Source organism: Chelmon rostratus, chromosome 21 (assembly GCF_017976325.1).
Source record: "Chelmon rostratus isolate fCheRos1 chromosome 21, fCheRos1.pri, whole genome shotgun sequence".
NCBI classification, from domain to species: Eukaryota; Metazoa; Chordata; class Actinopteri; order Chaetodontiformes; family Chaetodontidae; genus Chelmon; species Chelmon rostratus.
Genome location: NC_055678.1, coordinates 22727826 through 22747284, shown reverse-complemented (window position 1 = coordinate 22747284; position 19459 = coordinate 22727826). Strand labels below are relative to the sequence as shown.

The 19459-nt window shown below is 40.2% G+C and overlaps 1 protein-coding gene across 2 annotated transcripts in view; it reads right to left on the bottom strand.

Annotated features, from left to right (window-relative positions):
• Nucleotides 1-19459, bottom strand: part of rbfox3a (RNA binding fox-1 homolog 3a) — an 85857-nt gene that overhangs the window by 47667 nt on the left and 18731 nt on the right. Inside the window, exon 2 of one of the 2 annotated variants that reach the window (XM_041962553.1) lies at nucleotides 17893-18039. In XM_041962553.1, the coding sequence (XP_041818487.1) occupies nucleotides 17893-18039 (147 nt within the window). The remainder of the gene's footprint in view (nucleotides 1-17892; nucleotides 18040-19459) is intronic. The other variant, XM_041962554.1, reaches the window with a different exon arrangement.

The following is a 19459-nucleotide window of genomic DNA, read 5'->3' as shown; positions in this document are numbered from 1 at the left end:
CCCTTTGTTCACAGCCACAGCCACAGAATTATTGCCTACGTGTTGTTGATCCTCTTCGTGAGTGTTTTCTGTTGTAGTTTCTATAGTCTAGTTTTTGTTTCTCGCTAGTTTAGCCGAATCTCAGTTCTTTGTTAGATTGTTGATTCTGTTTCGTTTGTATTTTATCGAAGTGTTTTTTGCCTCCGTAGTTTAGGAGAGATCTTTTGTTCTGTTGTTTTGTTAGTGTAGTTCCTTAGATTATTCATAGCCGTTTTGTTTGTTCCTCCTTCGGTAGCGTTTTCTGTTTCCTTTTCTTATTTCATTCATAGTGTTTTTTCTTTATCCTCCTAGTGGAGTGTTTTTTGTTACTTCATTATTTTGTTCATGATAGACCTTATTAAAATTACATAGAGTAATTTCATAGCCTATTTTGGTTACACTCTACAAAGAGATCTCTGAACACTGTTTAATAAATCTGTGAATTCTGCTGAACTCTGCATCTGAGTCCTCACTCCAGTATTGGCCTGACATCTATTTACATTAGAAAAAAAAGTAAAGTAAGAAAACAGGGGTCAGAGCAACCGTGACCAGCTGCTGGTCATCCAGCGTCATCTTGGATCTTGCCTTGATCTTTGATTTTTAACAGCTAAAAAAATGTATACTTTCACCATTCATTTAGAGCACCTCTTTGGAAAAAAAGTTGAAAGCTTAATAAAGCTAAATTTAATATGCAAACACACTCCTCCAAATAACTTAATTAGCAGATTTTCAAGAGTGGATAAAGAGCTGGTGAGAATATTTACTGATGTCAGTGTCTGTGGGCATTTGTGGTCAAAGTGACTTCTTCATCTTCGGTTTCCAGTGTCACTCTGATGCTAATCTTTTCGTCTTTTAGTGAGGAGCCTCTAAATTTACCTACTTTTTGGTCTATTTAGTTTCTGTATTATTATTAATTTTTTTGTTTGTTTGTTTTGCTTTTCTGTTTTACATCTGTCATGTTTGATCATGGAAACCAAGCTGGGCCTTTTCATTTCTAATGAAAATCAGTGATTTACAATTTAGTTTTTTTTCTTTCTGTTTTTAAAATAAGAGATGCACAAACTCTCAGTTCTACTTCTTCACTGACAACAACAATAAGAAAATGCTAATTTGTCAGCATATTTAATTTCCAAATTAATTAATATCAGTGTAAAATAGAATTTATTCTCATTTTAAAATAAACTATCACAATAAAAACCCAGGTCAGTGGAAGCACAGTTTGAGCCTGTGCTGTATATGAGCAGCTGGGGAGAGCTCATGGCTGTGTGAAGGAGCACTAACCTTGCCAGGCAATATGATAATGCTCATCCTTGTGCCCCCCATGACTAGACCTTGAATCAAGTGGTTTATTTCAATAAATAAATAAATATGGAGCGAGCAGTAGAGGAAAGGCAAGGTCACAGCAGCAGCCCTGAAGATGAAGGAAGTCTGGCAAAAGACACATGTCAAATCATGCACATGATTTGCATATACTGAACATACATGTTACACATTTATGTTGCAAAACTACACACACCTGTTTATTTGTTAAAGCCTAATATATGTACAAACTCTTATCAAAGTCAAAGGAATTGCCCTGAAAAGGGAAGAAACTTTACCAAAGATTATTTTAAATTTCACTTCAATGAAAGACAAAATGATGAAATTAATTAAAACAACTAGACTTTTGAAATGTTCTATATATGAGATTAATTGTGGATCAATGGAGCAGCAAACAACTATTTGCTATGTGAAGATATTGTGGACTAATGGCATCCGAAGCAGAGAATGAAGTCACACTCCCTAAATATGAGTTGGCATCTGAACTTCTCAACAGAATCCAGATTGGGAACCACTGGGTTCACTATTCTTTGTTTTTGTAGCTGCATGTGCGTGTTAGTGCATGTGAGTCCCTCCCTGTGAAACTGCTTGACCTCCCATTTAATAGAGACAAACTATACATTTGCTTTAGCAAGCAATAGCAGACACCAAGAGTATGGCACTACGGACTGCTATGGATGTATGAGCAAGATGGATGAAAGATCAAGATACAATATTATAACAAAGCAGTATGTCTCAATTGTACAGTATGTATACTGCATGTAGCTTTGTAAGTTGTAGTATGTACTAAAAGTAACAAGAAAAAGTATGCTATCTGGAAATCAGCTGGTGTGCTGATGTGTGTTGGTGTTCAGTTCAGCCACTGACAGCAGTCACCAGAGACTCTATGGAGTGGATGGATGAAGAAAGACGAATTACATTATAACACCTGACAGAGGTCAGCACCTTCTGCAGACAGGTTGAGAAGCAAGAGTGAAAATAAATCCACTTTTTAATTCTAGAAGTTTAAAAAATAAACTATGAGATCTCATCCCACTGGTAAATCAGTGGTCAGAGCAGAATCCATGTCCGAGTGTTCCGTTAATGTACCAAGCTCAATAACAAATTGCCAGCTAATTTTAGTGGCAAAATATGGATCATTTTCTGGACTCAATTTGTTTGGAGAGGACAAAACACTTGACGTGTGGCTGGAGAATGACATGTCCCCAGCAACAAAGAAAAGAAAGTTGGACTGGACTGACAGGAGAAGCAATATTAAGTGACTTGAGGACACAGAGACTGACCTGATTGAAGTGGACAGACATGAAAAAAACACCAAGAAAAACACAGCATGGGCGAAGTGCTAAAAGACTGCTTAATGGAGACGAAAATGCAAACAGATTCAGCAGTGACAGAAGAGAGTAGGCTAATTTCAAATCATTAAAATATGTTTTAATCACTATTTTGTCTCACATTATTGAATGCTTTAGTGGTAAGCCGTGTTCCAAGTGGGATAATGTATAGTGAGCAGATTTCTATGGAGAAATAAACCCTGGGTAGAATCGGGTACACTAGCCTATGTCATCCTGTTGGTGTTTATTTCATTTGTCATGAATGACAATTCATATTTATTCATGTTTATTCAAATTCAGAATAAACATATATTTACAAAAATCAATGAAGTTGATGAGGAAAAACATTAAGTGTATTTGTGTGTCTTGGTATTGTTTTTAATGGAGTATATGCCAAAAAGCATTAGCAAATGACACATTCTGTTTTATTTATGTTTTATAGAACGTTTTTTGGCATCAGGGCTGAAGTAGCAGTGAATGCCCCATGTAGGACCTCTAAATAGAAAAAAATATTTTTGAATGAATAGATGCAATGGCTTGTTTCTTTGCCATGTTTTTCTCTTTCATTTCTGTGTGTTTGTGTGTGTGTGTGTGTGAAAGAGAGATAGAGAGAGAGCGAGAGGGTAGTGTTAGAGTTCATAGCTGTAGAATTGGCATCAGTCAAAGATCTCTTTCTCTGCCTACCTCTCTCCTCATTGGTCTCTCTTTGCTTGTTCACTGGGCTGAGAGATCCAGACAGAGACAGACAAATTAGCCCATCTCCTTCTGTTTTCTCTCCGCTTCTCTCCCTCCCAGCGGAAGGCTGTATTTACACTGTATACATATGTGTGTGTGTATGTATGTGTGTGAGAGAGACAGAGAGAGAGGGTCACAAGAAGCTAGTGAATCATGAGAAGGGAGACAGAAGGTTTGGTTGTGTGGAAAGGGGTGGAAAAGATAAGATAATGTAAGATAAAACTTTATCTATCCCCAGTTGGAGAAATTTGGGCATTACAGCAGCATGTAAGAGCAACAGAGATAGAGAAATTCAAAAAACAAAATACAAAATAAAAAGCTGACTATATATGTGTACAAAATATACAAGCAAATTGAAATTTCTTTTATATAAAAGAATAAAAATATGGAGCAAAAATATATATATTTAAAAAAATGCATTGCTGCAATAAAAAAATTGGCTGCCTTCAGATTAATAATAGTGTTAATACTGTTGCACAGAAGAATAAAATACACAAAACACTAAAACAAAATGTAAAGGAAATATATAATAGCAGCGACAATGGCAGGGATCCAGAATCTGGAGACCGGGAATGGGCAAATGAGCTGAACCTGTTTTTTAACCCCCGCCGTTCCCTCCCCCATCCACCAGAGCCCAGACCAGAGTTACCTCTCAGCATCCCCTCCCTTCCCTCTGGTGCATCCCTGACACCAGATGCAGATGCAACCACTGAGTCATAGAAAGTCCTCAGTAATGTCCTACATACTCCAAAGGACCTCAGTCTTCTCAGAAGATGGAGACAACTTTGGCCCGTCCTATAGAGCAGTGTTTTTCAACCGCTGTGCCGCGGCACACTGGCGTGCTGCGAGATATTGTCAGGTGTGCCGTGGAAAATTATCAATTTGTGTGCCTGTGCGGTCACCCGCAAAGCCCTTTGAATTGCGAGAGACCCCACCCACCCGTCACACAGACTCTTCAGCCGGCTGCCATCAGGGAGGAGACTGCAGAGCCTGCAGGCCAAGACCAGCAGACTGCGGGACAGCTTCGTCCACCAGGCTGTCAGGATGCTGAACTCTCTCCCTGCTCTGTCCCCACTCCACACAAACACACAACCTGGACTATAACTCCCTGTTGCCCCCCCTTACTCTCACACACTCACACGCAAGCATGCGTGTGCACACACACACATACACACACACACAGACCCTGGACTCTCTCACTAATGTGAACTCCTCCCCTCAGGAAAACAACACACAGACACTTTATTCACCACCAGTCGTTCAACGAACTTCTTTCTTTTTGCACTACCATATACATTTGCACTACTACACTCTCTTAATGTTTCACAGTTTAGATTGCACAGTTTTTATTTATTTCTTTTTAAAATATGTCCTGTCACAGAGGTTGAGATAAACGCAATTTCGATTCTCTGTTTGTCTTGTACATAACTGCAGAATTGACAATAAAGCTGACTTTGATGGAATGTACATAATGTAGTACAGTCACTGAAGTACTGTACTTAGGTACAATTTGAGGCACTGCTTTGCTTGAGTATTTTCCATTTAATCCTACTACTGCATATTGTTTTGCTGCATGACATTTTTTTTTATCATCGCCATTGTTATTCGGAGATTAAAATTTTTGTCCAAATCAGTGTATAATTATGATGCATTGTTGTTCATGAAGCTATTTATAAAATTTATTCCACCTCTTCATCAAAATCATCATCCTGAATTTGACCCTGACCCCATCCTGTCCAAGCTGCTTAAAGACATTTTACCCTTAGCCTTAGTCTTCAATAGATATGATCAACCTGTCTCTTTCAACAGGCTACATACCACAGTCCTTTAAAGTAGCTGTAATAAAACCTCTTCTTAAAAAGCCACTTTCGACCCAGGGCCAACTGTAGACCTATATCTAACCTCCCCTTTCTCTCTAAAATCTTCCAGAAAGAAGTTGCTAGTCAGCTGTGTGACTTTCTACATAACAATAGTTATTTTGAGGATTTTCAGTCAGGATTTAGAGCACATCATAGCACAGAGACAGCACTGGTTAAAGTCACAAATGACCTTCTAGTTTCATCAGACAAAGGACTTGTCTCTGTACTAGTCTTGTTATCTGTTATGTTATCTTAGTGCTGACCATTGTATCCTATTACAGAGACTGAAACACTGCATTGCCATTAAGGGAACTGCACTAAGCTGGTTTAAATCCTACTTTTCAGAATGATTTCAATTTGTAGAAGTAAATGATGACTCCTCTTTGTATGCTAAAGCCTGTCATAGAGTTCCACAGGGTTCTGTGCCTTTCACTCTTTATATGCTTCCTTTGGGTAACATTATCAGGACAACATTCCATGGATTTTCATTGCTATGCAGATGATACCCGGCTATAATTATCAATGAAGCCAGAGGAAACCAATCAGTTGACTAAACTCCAAGTCTGAAGTGATAGTATTTGGGTCTAAACACCTTAGAAACTCACTATCCGTCGATATAACAACTATGGACAGCATTGCGCTGGCAATTCCTGTCTAAAAACATGCAATGCAGAAAAACTAGTCCACACATTTGTTACTTCCAGCCTTGATTATTGCTTATTATATTCCTTATTATTAGGTTGTCCCAATTCCTTGCTACTCTCCAGCTAATTCAGAATGCTGCGGCACGTGTTCTGACAAAAACGAGGAAAAGAGATCATATTTCTCTCTTTTTCTATATTAGCCTCTCTGCACTGGCTCCCTGTAAAATCCAGAATAGAATTTAAATCCTTCTCCTTACCTACAAAGCCTTAAATGGCAAGGCACCATCTTATCTTAAAGAGCTCACAGTACCCTATTACCCCAGTAGAACTCTGCGATCTCAGAATGCAGGCTTACTGGTGGTTTCTAAAGTCTCTAAAACCAGAATGGGAGCCAGAGCCTTTAGTTATCAAACTCCTCCTCCTAAATCTTACATTTACAGGGCTGGCTCAGGCTTGCCCTGGACCAGCCCCTAGTTATGCTGCTATATCATTAGACTGTCAGGGGACTTCCAATGACACACAGAGCTTCTCTGTTCTTCTCTTCCTCTCCATCTATATGCATTCCTGTCCTACCAAGGCACGTTACTGACTTGGCTTCTTCCCTGGAGTATTTGTTCTTTGTCATCTGGCAGGTCTGCAAGGAAAGTGGTTGAACCTGGAATATGTATTATAGCTACATCTCCTGCCATGACCCTGCCTGACACCTGCAACTTCTGTTAGTATTCGCTATCCTACCATTATTTTAGATCCATAGTGTTGTATTATGTTCATATACTGCTACTGATACTATGTACATACATCACATACATAAATATATCACATACACATTCAAGTAATGGAGAGGCCAGCACAATCCCTGGACCTTAATCCCATAGAAAACTTGTGGGCTGACATAAAAAATGCTGTTCATGAGGCAAAACCAAGAAATGCAGAGGAATTGTGGAATGCAGTCAATGCAACTGTCCTGGGCTGCAATACCTGTTGACCGAGCCAGCAGTTGGTCGACTCCATGCACCACAGATGTGAAGCAGTTATCAGGAACCATGGTTATGCAACTAAATATTAATTTATGATTCTCAGGAAAGTTGAATCTTCAAGCATTTCTTAGTTTATACAGTTCATTTTTCAGTTTGTAAAGACAGGTGTCAACACTGCTATTTTTTGGAACATTATATTTCTTGACTTTTTGTAAAATATTATCAAATTCAATTACTTTTTCCAGTTTTCTTGCTTTGAAACAGAATTTGCAGTGTCCCCAATGCATTTGGTTCATTACAATACAATTTATTTGAAGAATTTTGACATTTACTCACCTTTTTAAACACACTGCTATTATTTTGAACACATCTGTATGTATACACTATGTCAATGTGCTTTATACAGCTGCAAATGTATTAGAGCTGTCAATGTTACTGTGATTGCATTTCTGTCCACCCCAGGCCCCCGTCTCTCTCACTGTCTCTCGCTCTCTCTTTCACCCAACTGATCGAAGCAGATGGCCGCCCACCCAGAGCCTGGTTCTGCTTAAAGTTTCTGCCTGTTAAAAGGAAGTTTTTCCTTCCCACTGTTGCCAAGTGCTTGCTCATGACGGAAGGGTCTCTGTAGATAAAGAGTTTGGTCTGTACCTGCTCTATATGAAAAGCGTCCTGAGACAACTTCAGTTGTGATTGGTGCTGTATAATTAACTGAGTTGAATTGAACTGAATTTTAAATAAATTGCTTTACAAGTATTTTGCTGCTCATTCACCCACACACTCACACACCGATGGCAACGAACTACAACACAGGATGCTGACCTGACCATCTAAAGCGGGGGTGGGCAATTAATTTTTGCAAGGGGCCACAGGAGAAACCTGAATTGTGTCAGAGGGCCGCACCAACAAGAACTTAATTCTGCTCAAATTTCTCCCATTCTGAAATGCACTAAATTATATATTTTGAATAGCTGGTACTGGCAATTGGTAGAATAAAAATAATCGGTTAATATTTATATAAATTTATATATATATAATATATAAATATATAATATATAAATTTTATATAAAATTTATGCACATGGAAACAAGCAGCAAACACAATGACTGAGGTATCTCAAACAGCAACAGGACGCAGCATTCTGTTAATTTCACAATACAGTAAAGCTCATACAATGAAGCTTACAGTAACACACTATCATTAGCCACTTTAGATCGCTTCAGGAGTAATAAACTTGTATTTCAGTCAGTCCAGCACAGCGTTTCATCTAGCTCAGAGGGAGACGTTGCCATTGTGTCGCTTGTTACTGGCAGGCAGCAGAGCGAATAGTGGAAAGTCGACTTACTTGAAAGGGAGCAGGGCCTGAAAGTTATCCTTCTCTTTCTTTGAAGAAGACGGTTAATCTTCCTTTTGTATGTAAAGTAAGACGTCCTGTAGCAACTTCATATTGCAGTGGAAGGGTGAGGTGGAGCGGGGAACACAGGGACTCATATCTTTAACGATGTCATGGGCCGGTAATTTGGGAGTTCCGGTGGGCCCTGTCCAAACCAGGATTTGGGTTCAAGCCAAATCTGACACGTGTTGATGCTATGTTATGCTGCTGTAAGTTCTAAAGTCAAGTGTTCATGTTACCATTTTTTTTCAGTTCTTGTGGTGGTAGCAAGCAGAACTCCTCAGCATAAGGGGAGAAACATGTCTTCTCCACCTGTTCTCTTGCTCACACACAGCTACATCTGCTTTTCCAGGACACTCTGCTGCAGTCAACACCCGAATTGCTCCCATGCAGTCTCTGGATAATTCCATCCAAGATACCCATGCATGCCTTAGGTCCCCAGAAAATACTTCGGCCCCTGCCGCACTGGTACCATTCATCACTGCCATGCCTTGTGCAGCCTTCATTTTCAACAGCATTTTGCATCCAAGCCTCTCATCATTCCCTGGCCTCCAAACGTCCACCTGTCACTGGTGGGAAGCGGCAATATCCACTTGTCAGGTCATATGATATTCCATGGCAAGATTAAAAAAAATAATAATAATTTGAGTGAAACAAAAAGATCACTACCAGGGAAACATCAGCTGTGGTCAAATACAGCTCATCACTAGTGAAACTATGACTGGCAATCTCCTTGTAGCTTTCCGCACCTACTGCGATGCTTCATCCATGAAGAGAGAAGGCAAAGTACTGATTACTAGTCCGGTATTGACTGGCAAGCAGAACCATAGATTACTGTATTCAGTATTTCAAATCAATCTCCAGTAACCTTTCTCTAATGTACATACAGTATCTCCTCACCACTAATATTCACATCTATCTGTCTTTCATTATTGTTTAAGTTTTCTCCTGTTTGCCTTGACAAATTCTTGTTCAACATGAAGTATTACAAAATCTACATTTTTGTATCAGTTCAGACTAATTGAATTAGGTCTACAGAATTTAGATAAGTAATCCAGTCCTACCAAGTGTCAAATAGTGTTTATCATTATTGTTCAACTTAATTACTAATTGATGGAAGCACTATATACAGATTAGATGTACATTTATGACATGTGACAATAATTTACTTCCCCTTGTTTTCCACCCAGCTGGCCTTACTTTGGAACACAGCTCTAAATATGGTCTGACTAACCAAAATGGGCTTTGTAGATGCCAGGAATGTTGGTATAAACATGGTTCTAGGTATTACTTCCCTTGGTTTGGATGTAGCTGGTAAAAAAAAAAAAAAAAAAAAAAAAGTTCTGGTCTGTATGATCAAAATCACCAGCTACGAATAAATATCCAGTTGTTTTGTCATATGCCTGCTGATGACCTCATTAAGTTCCTGTAGGAAATGTTTTGAATTTGCATCTTGGGGAATGTAAATAGGCACCAAAAAACATTGGTAATTTATCTGGGCAGATAATACGGTTGACAGCTTAACATTCAAAACTCAAAATCTGGGAAACATTGTCCATCCAGTTTAACTGTCTCACTTCATCTTACCAGAGTTTTCCATTCTGTCGGTGTGGGACACATTCTGTCCATTGAGTGCAATAGCTTGATCCAGGTTATTGTGATGGAGCCAGGTCTTTGTACAGATATGGGCACAACAGTCTCTGATTTCCTGTTGCTGAGTTGGCCTGAGTCTTAATTCATCCGTTTTATTTTCCTGCGATTGGACAGTATTCAGAAGTAGGCTGGATAGTGGAACAGTCTTATGTCCATTTTGAGTTAGCTTGATACGAGTCATGTGGTCATGGGAACAGAAATACAGTCTCTCAAAATTGCTGACATCACCCAAAATTACCATTCTCACCTGAAGTGCCTTAACTTAATAGTAAACGGAGCAACACTCACCAATCAGCAATTCTATCACTGTTGTTCTCTATTCAAAGCAACCTAATTGTCTTAATCAACAGAAACACACTGGCGCCACTGGCACACAACATTGGCAATACTCAGGCTTTCTAACAACCCATTGCAAAATGGCTCCATTGCTACACTGATATATTGATGTATATTAGCAGTACATTTTTAGATCATAATTACATCTTGCCTCCTCAGAGGCAAAGCCAGAGGAGTGGAGCCTTATGGAATAAACAGGGACGAAAATGAGAGTGCTGCCATGAAAAGGAGACATTAAAAAGAATTCCCTTGCTGGGAACACTGGGCTACCTGAAATGCAGGAAGCTTCCAGAACAGGTGATTAGGAAGGAGTTGGTGTCATTAAAACTCCATTACCACAAAACCCAACCCCCAGTGCTCACTGTGAATACACACACACACACACACTCGCACACTGCTGAGAGGTAAGTGTATAAGTGTGTGTGTGTGTGTGTGCGTGTGTGTGTGTGTGTGTGTGTGTGTGTGTGTGTGGCACAGTGAGCGCACGTGTACTGTGTGTGTGCTGAGTATCTAATGACTCATTTAGGACCCCTACCTCTGGGAATGTGACAGTAAGGACCCACTTGTGGCTGACTCACTAAGTGCTTTCTTTGTAATTAAACACGGCTAAGGCTCAGGGGATGTCCTGCAAATCAGCTTGTCAAATTTTACTCTGTGTGGGGCTAAATGAAATGAGTCCTTCTGCAAATGCAGCCCAGCTGGATCTACCGGCAGACATTTTGGTTTAATGCATCAGAAGTAACTACAGGATATTCATGAAAGGCCCAAGAAACCCCACTGACGCTGAAATGTGGTCAGATTGGGATTGATTACCTACTGTTTGATGGACATAAAAATCCAAATAACCCTGGGTGTATAGGTAGATGTGCAGAATATGTTGAGAGTTTTCAGCGGCAGGAAATCAGTTGAGGTGCAGATTTCAGCCACATTTTGAGAATGAAAAAATTGAATTAGTGAAGTGGTGCTGTGAATGGCAATTATCATTCTACCATTAAAACCCTCTTTCTCAGCCTAGTAATTTCCCTCCAAATGCCTTGTTCTAATTATGAATTAAACTCAAATAAGCTTGGGTAATGAACCCAGTTTTATGCCTTTCCAAGTCCATGCTTTTCCAGCCTTGTGTACCTACTTTGCTGCAGCCATATACAACAATCTGGCTTTATTCCTTTAGTCCTGAGCTGGACTTCCAGAGGTGTTTGAGGGAGTATTATTGTGTAATTCACAGAGACAGACCTCCAGGTTGTAGCTGCATCACCTTTGATTGAACTTCTTTATATGGCTTTGTTTAATGCTCTCATATTGCTTTTCTATTAAAGCTTTTGCTGAAATGACACAGAATTCCATTTGCTGTAATGCCCTAGCTATTGCCTTTGTTTGCATTGTTGGTGGTTGTCTAGCAGAACCATAATGAGAGACTGAGCCAGTTGCTCACAAGTCCCATTTTTACGTGACTAGGGAGTGCAACCAGAGCCCTGTGGCTGAGCCCAGTGACAAGCTGTTATGCCACTGCCCTGCCCACAACCATTAATACTTAAAGCTGGACCAGTAACTCTAAGAAAAGAGAAACTTTTTGTGTGAGTATGTATACTACATGTGCTGGGTGTGCCACGATGGCCTTTTAATTCTTTGCTAACGGAAATCCATTAAAGACAATGGATCAAAACCTCTATACTGCTGCATTAGATTTAAGTATTTGAAACTATGCTACATTTAGACTTATAACAAACATGCTAAAACCAACTCTCATTTGATAGTTTCTCAGTTTGTGTTTTCAGGAATAGATGATACATCTTCAAGTGGCTGGAGTAGAGGATTTTTTTTTTTTCCAGTTTTGTCCATCATTTCTCATGGTAATAGTAGTATTGTACACTTAAAGTTAGTTGCTGAAGTCTTGGAACAAGTCTGAGGTTTGATGGAAAAACATTTTTCTATAAACTGATTTGACATGAGTAGAATCCCTCAAAAATGTCTTTGTGCATAAGAAACTGTAATTAAATCGTCAACTTATTAAACTGCTTGACACCTTGATAAGCTGAACAATATGTGCATTTAATATCCCTCTGTAGAGACAACCTTGTCCAGATGTCTTCACAATAATATTCTGACAGTCAATTCAGACTCGTTGACAGTGTTACAAATATGTTACAGATTACAGATCTTTATTACTTTTAACTGCCTCTGCAGCTATTCAAAATGAGACCAACATGTAAAAATTGGTGTCACATTTATATTACAGAGCACATACATCTGAAGATGCTTCTCCTGCATTCACCTTGAGTGTGGGTGGGTCGGCAGTGGTGGCCAAGTCACTGCCCATCTCCTCCTCCTGACTTCTAGCTTAATTCCTTTCTCCTGCTCAATAAGCAGCAAGAGGCTTTTTCTGCTGCCTCCCCCATCCTGTGAGCTGCTGCCTTTCTCTCTCCCTGTCAGCCCAATGGCTGTGAGCATCCTCCACACTGACTGGGCCAGGAACCCTCTACATCCAACCTCAACTGGGAACAGCCAAGCTTGCCAGCTTTTCCCCTTGCAGTCATGTAAAAGGTCCTGGTATTCTGCTGTTCTGATTCAAATGAATAGCTCGTTATCAGGCCTCAGCAGATCCCAGTAACGAGCTGAGCATTTGAATCAGGTGTGTTGGAGCACGGAAACATCTAAAACATGCAGGGCAGTGGTACTCCAGGACCAGGATTGAGAAACACTGATCTATACTAAACATTCAGTAGTCACAATTTCAGTTCAAGATATCTCTCCCTTGTTTTAACTAGTTAAAACACAATTGAAGGTCACTTCAAGGGACAAAATACATACTTTTAATTAATGGGAGTTAATAGGAGAGACTCCCCTGCTGTGTCTTGAGCCACAAATACATTTTTTTCAACAGGGAAGTGTCTGTAGCCAATCAGATGTATTGGCATATTTAAATTAAATTATTGATTTTCAAACCGTGGTATATGTATCAATATCTACTAGTATTATGTATTTCAAATCTTTTTGATACTTAAAAAAAAAAGAAAAAAAAAATGTCATTATTGGTTGAGACTGATAACCTAAAAATAATTTCATTAGATACAGCCTGTCTTAAGTAGGACCAAAGTCTTTAAATAGTATGTTACTATCTTTATAACATATTAAATGGGTAAATGTGTATGTAAAGGTTTGTTACTTCATAAAGATCATGTGTGTGTGCATTTACAGCTCTGGAAAAAAAATTAAGGGGCCAACTTTATTGCAAATCAGCATGTCTAGTTGCTAGTTAGCTGTCACTAGCTAGCTAGCGCTAGTTATCACTAGTGCTAATTATCGCTAGCTAGCTAGCGCTAGTTATCGCTAGCTAGCTAGATTGCTAGCCAGATTGCTACCTAGTTGATCGCTAGTTAGCTAGCGCTAGCTATTGCTATCTAGCTGGCGATCTAATCTTATCTGATAAATGTATCTATGGTGGCAATGCTGTTTGTCCATGGGGACTTGCGTAGATAGCGGTTTTTATGTGACGTCATCAGCAGGCGCAGCCTGGGGGGGGTTTCACTGGTTGTCATGGAGATGTGTCTGGTGTGTGTGTGTGTGTGTGAATGTGTGTCTGTGTCTGTCTTAACTGTGTGTGTGTGTGTGTGTGTGTGTGCTTAAACTATCCATATATACATATATACAGTATATATACACTGTCCCAGGTGTTTTGAGCCCAGCCCAACCTGCAATACTGAAGCTGAGTTCAGTTGCTTATTGAACAGAGGTTGTTTTCAAACAATGCTCTTGTTTTGACATGCTTGTTTAGGGGGCACATTTGATCTTAATGGCCTTTAATCATGCTCAGGCTGGTTGTCATGGAAATGTGTGTGTGTGTGTCTTATGACACTGAATGTGTGCGTGTAACTGACAGTTACACCTGTTGACAGTTAACTCTCCCCTCAAACAGCTACTTTTTCTCTGTTGGTTTCTCCAGAACAACTTGTGATTGTGAGAAAACGGTACCTGCTATCAAAAAAACGATGTGAGTGAAAGTAGAAGTGTAGCGTAGCAGAGGAAGCGTAGAAGTCTGGGCCAGATGTACGTGTGCTTGGTGTTGAGATATGTTTTAGAAAAATTAGTAAATGGTCGATTTAAAAAGACAGACTGCGGCAGGCTGCCAGACACAAAATTGGAGATTGTATAGAGCAGCAGATTAGGGCAGTTGGTACAAAATCCCTCTTTATTTAAATTTGGTGGGGGCTAACCCTTTAAAATTGAAATCAGAGGCGATAAGAGATGTTTGTCTACCAAAGGATCCAAAAATTATGTGTCTCCTATTCACCGTTTGGAGTTTATGGCAATTTTAAGAAAAAAATTCAGGCAATTTCTCAAAATTTCACATTCATTTCTTATTGGAAATTTTTCGCAGCTTTTTGCGAATAACTTCACGAATTATTAACGAATCCTGTCATAAGTACATAGCACACCATTCCCGATTGAGCCGCACGTTTTGATATATAGTTTGTGAAGGTTTTTTGCGAGCTCTTTGAGCTATAGAGGCGAGTGGCTCTTGCATTGCCTCGTGCCACTGATCAGCATTGCTGATTGTAGTGAGAGCTACCAGATTTTCTGTCTGTTCTAAAACTGCTCTTGTGTTTCCTTATCCTTCTGCTTCTTTCTTTCTCACATTGTCTATTCCAGCTTTACTTGATGATATCACTGGTTAGTTGTGGTGCAATGCTTGGTGCATTGGAGATCTCACCTATTGGAAAAAAGTTCTATAGTCCCACTCGTTTTCAAGAATACACACACACACACACACACACACACACACACTCATACATGGCTTTACCTGCAGATCTTAAAAACCTTGGGCTCACACACAAACACCCATGAAGAACTTGATTTCCATGATATGCATTTTTAGAGCAGTTTGGGAATAGGCTGTCAGTGCTCCCCCACTAGCATGGTACTTGCTGCTCTAGCTCTCTTCCTCTTTATTCCATCCCTTTATTCTCTTTCATAATCAAACATGCAGAGCGGACAAGCGGACATTGCAAGACAGAGACTCCTCTCTACTAAGAACACAGTGAACTATTTTTATACAAACCAAGTTTATATGTTATCTAAACGTTTCGCTTGATATCAGAAAACGGAACAAACAGGGAGGGAAGTATAAAGGGTAGGTAACTGTGTGATTATCTGCTGTTCAGCCATGAGGTGCAACATCATGAAAGACAATAAGCTTTCGGAAAATAATGTCTCATTACCAACAAAACAGTGGTGGGGCATGTGTTGGCCAAATCATTCAACATTATAATGACCAATTTGACAACATGAACTTGTTTTTTGATTACATTTATTGTTTCTTTGTATGCTGTGACATGCTTAACTGACTTGCTCTCGTGTTTTTCTGTTGTAAAACATCAGGTTTTACAAGTAGTTTGACATGTATCAGGTGAAACAAGTTTTTTTGTCTTACACCTGAACCAGCTGTTTACCTGCAAGACCTACATGTAGGTCCATGATTCAGATACATGTTGTGCCACCTAGTGTTAATTAAAATCAGACCTTTAGTTCAAATACTAATCAAGACTCTGAGGTTTTCAAAAATAGCAAATATTTCAGACTGAATTACAAGTAAATGCATACAGGATAAAAAAAAAATTAAACTTCATGTTACAACACAGAATTAAAACTGGGTATAAATAATTAACTCAATATGAAATAATATAAAAATGAAGTACTAACACAAATAGGTAAGGAGGGGCTGGTGTGGCTCACGAGGTAGAACAGGTTGTCTACTGATAAGGTAAGATGAGACTTTATTCATTCCCAGCCAGGGAAATTCATGTAATAGCAGTTGGAAAAAATAGCATCAGAATATAGAAATACAAAATAGCTGACTATATTTATGTCCATTTCATACAAAGAGAGAGCAGTCAGAGCTGCTGTATAAAGCTGCCACTCATGTGGCCCAATATTGGAAAAAAAATTGAACACTGCAATTAGTGTTGCCGGTTTTCCGGATTTCCACATTCCTCTTGTCCACATGTCCAGTGTCCTTGGGCAGGACACCGAACCCCAAGCTGCTCCCCAGCCACTCAGAAATTGGCAATTCAGAATATTGCCCAAGCCCAAGCCCAGATAAATGGGGAGAGCTGCATCAGGAAAGGTATCTGGCATAAAAAGCCTTTGCCAAATCAAATATGCCAGTCTTCATGCCAGATTGTGCAATGCCTGGTCAGCGAGTGAGCAGATGTGGCATCAAACAGTGGAAAGCAACCAAAAGAAGAAGCAGAAAATGATTTAGTATGCAATGTGCATATTGTCACAGTCTATGGTCTTCCTCTCCCAACACCTGCACCTGACCTACAGCTTTCTTTAGTGTTCTTGCTTGCTTGTTCAATTCTCTGTTCCTGAGCTGCAGCTGTCTCCAGTTCCTGATGCAGTGATCCACTAAGCCAGAGCTGCAGTGGCTACCAGTTCCTGTGTTCCTTTCTCCAGTGGCTGCGTTCCAGCAGCTTTTGGTTTCCCTGACTCCACTGGCTCACCTGCTAGTCCCTCATCTGCCAGCCTCCAGTCCTGCAGCCCTGTTGCTAAATTCCAGTTCTGCATCCCTGTCGCTAGCCTCCAGCTCTGATTTCCAGCCACTGGTCTTTGGTCCTGCACTCCAGTCTTGTCCGGTCTTGATCGACAGCCATGTTAATTGCTTCCAGATGGCTCTTACCTATGTCGTCAACCTCCGCATGGGTTCTGCCTTCACTACCGGTCTCATACCCAACCACGAGAGAGATTCTGCCGTCATCACCAGTCTCCAGCCTGACCTCCAGAGGGGTTCTACTGTCATAGCCAGCCTTCTGGCCAACATCCAGAGGGGTCCCGCCTTCACCGCTGTCCTCCAGCCTGACCTTTGCCCTCTCTCTGTCTTCCATAGCAGGTCTGCATTTTGGCCCTGCCTCCTGATTAGCCACCAGACCTGCACTGACTTTCTGTTCTGCCCCCAGGCCGGCAACCTCAGGTTTCTGGCTCCGCCCATGTCTAGCCCTTCATTCCTCAGCTCCCGGGCCACTTACCCCTTAATCCATAAATTGCCATAATGCCTACTGAGACAGATGTTTTTTTTTTTTTTTTTTTTTTGGTAGATGCTCTATAAATCAGGTATTTACTACATTGTACATTTCCTGAATTAAACTTGTACAGTAAATGTTTCTATCGCATAGATTAAGAGAACTGGAGCATGAATAACCACCATTCCAACTCTCCAGGGACAACTTAGGCACTGAAGATGAAACATTAATGAGCTCTGCCTAATTTAGGTTAGGGGGCATACAGAGGTAAAGATGTGAATTATTTATCACTTTATGAAGCAAGGCTTCTAAGGTAGTTTCAGGGAGACTACTAGACTTGTTCTACAATACTCAAAACACAACATCCTCAACATAATGCAGAACTGGTGCAGTGGAGAATTTTGTTTACTGTTATGTGCACTTCTCATTTTTGCTCTGCCATTGCTGTATTGCTGATTTGCAAACACAAACATAAACATAGCTGCTAAAAAGGCTGCTGTTGGTCATAATAGCATTTTACCTGCCCCACCTCTGATATGCCCACATTCCCCTGGACGTAAATGTAATTGCCACAAACAGTACAGTGTGTGTGTAGTGTAGTCGTCATCTCACCCCAAACATTTGCCGGAGGTCAGGGTCTCGGAAACGAAAAGGAATGTTGGAGACATGTAATCTCTTGGGCTGCTGCTTCTCCGATGAATCACTGGGCTGCAGGTGGAGCTGCTGGGAGCCCTCTGTCTGTGCAACCTCCTCTACCTGCTGCAGGGAAACACACAGCAAGCCTCGGATTAGCCCATACCATGGTACAACAGCAAAAAGGAATTGTTAGACAACTACAAAAGAGCCAGGTGAGAGGTAAGGTGCACAAATGACATGAAAAAAATGATCTTGTACAATAGAGGAGGACTCTTCTGAAAGTGGAGAAGTGTGTGAAATTGAAAGACAAGGGGAGTAGGATGTCAAAGAGAGTTGTTTCAAGAGTTGTTTTCAAACTCTACTGTGTATGTAGTTTTAAATGCTCAGATCAGGGTTTTCTTTTCTTTTTTAACCACTGAGAACTAGTGGAGTTAGCATCCCATCACAGGACATTGACCTTTGTATTCACCATACCCATAACTTTGACCAAGTGTTATGGTTTGGTAGAATCTAGGTTTAAGTCTTAGAATATAGCCCAAGGAAACAGCACAGCCCTAATGCATTACTTAACGGTCTCTAGGGTAGGACCCATGATTTTCAAGATGGTGCCGGCATATGGCAACATAATGCTGCTCTGGCTCATTGTTTGTTTGTTTGGACAAGTGGAAATTTGTTAAAATATGAAAGATCGGAATTACTACACATTTGGGACAGAATGCAACACTTTTCACTGAGGCTGTTCTTTGACTCAAATGATTTTGTTTCTGGGGTGGTGAAGGAGGCACTGTGATGGCTACTGCCACTATCACCAAGGCAACCCGGAAAACAAGAGGGAAAGCCAACGTCCTGATGTGGCTACGGACAGGCAAATAACCCTGTCTGTTGCCTTGCAAAATTTTGTCTAATGTCAGATCCATGGCTAACAACATGAATTGGTCTGCCTAACTACTCTGTAAGGGGCAGTCAGTGTAAGGTCATTAAATTGGGAGTAATATGTTTCTTTTCTTTGTTTTTGTTAGGAGTCTCACTGCTGCATTTTGTACAGTTTCTGTTTCTATCTGTTACTTGATTTATGATTTATACTTGTTGACCATTACAATAGTCCAACCATGAGGAAATAAAAGCACGATGATAGTTTAAGTGTCATTAAAGCTCAGCATTGATCGTATTGTGGAAATATTACTCATGACTGGATATTTTTGTATGTGTGTTTCTCAAAAGTGAGTCAACACGCACACCCAGGTGATAAGGAACCAAGTGAGGACTGGATACTGGACTGTAGATTGTCATGACTAATGATAAAGATCGCCACAAGAAAATTTACTGACATCCATTTTTTGGATTTAAATATACTAAGGAGTGAGGGAAGACACAAAAAAGCAGCCGGGGACTGATGCAGACAGTGAAATCACATCTACCCAGAGCAGTCCTGGAGAAAGTCACTGAGTTCATTGAGAAGACACATCTATCTCAACACACCAGAAGCAAGGACAGCAGACACGGAAATTCCATAACCTAGAGTCATGAGCCAGAAACACTAGGA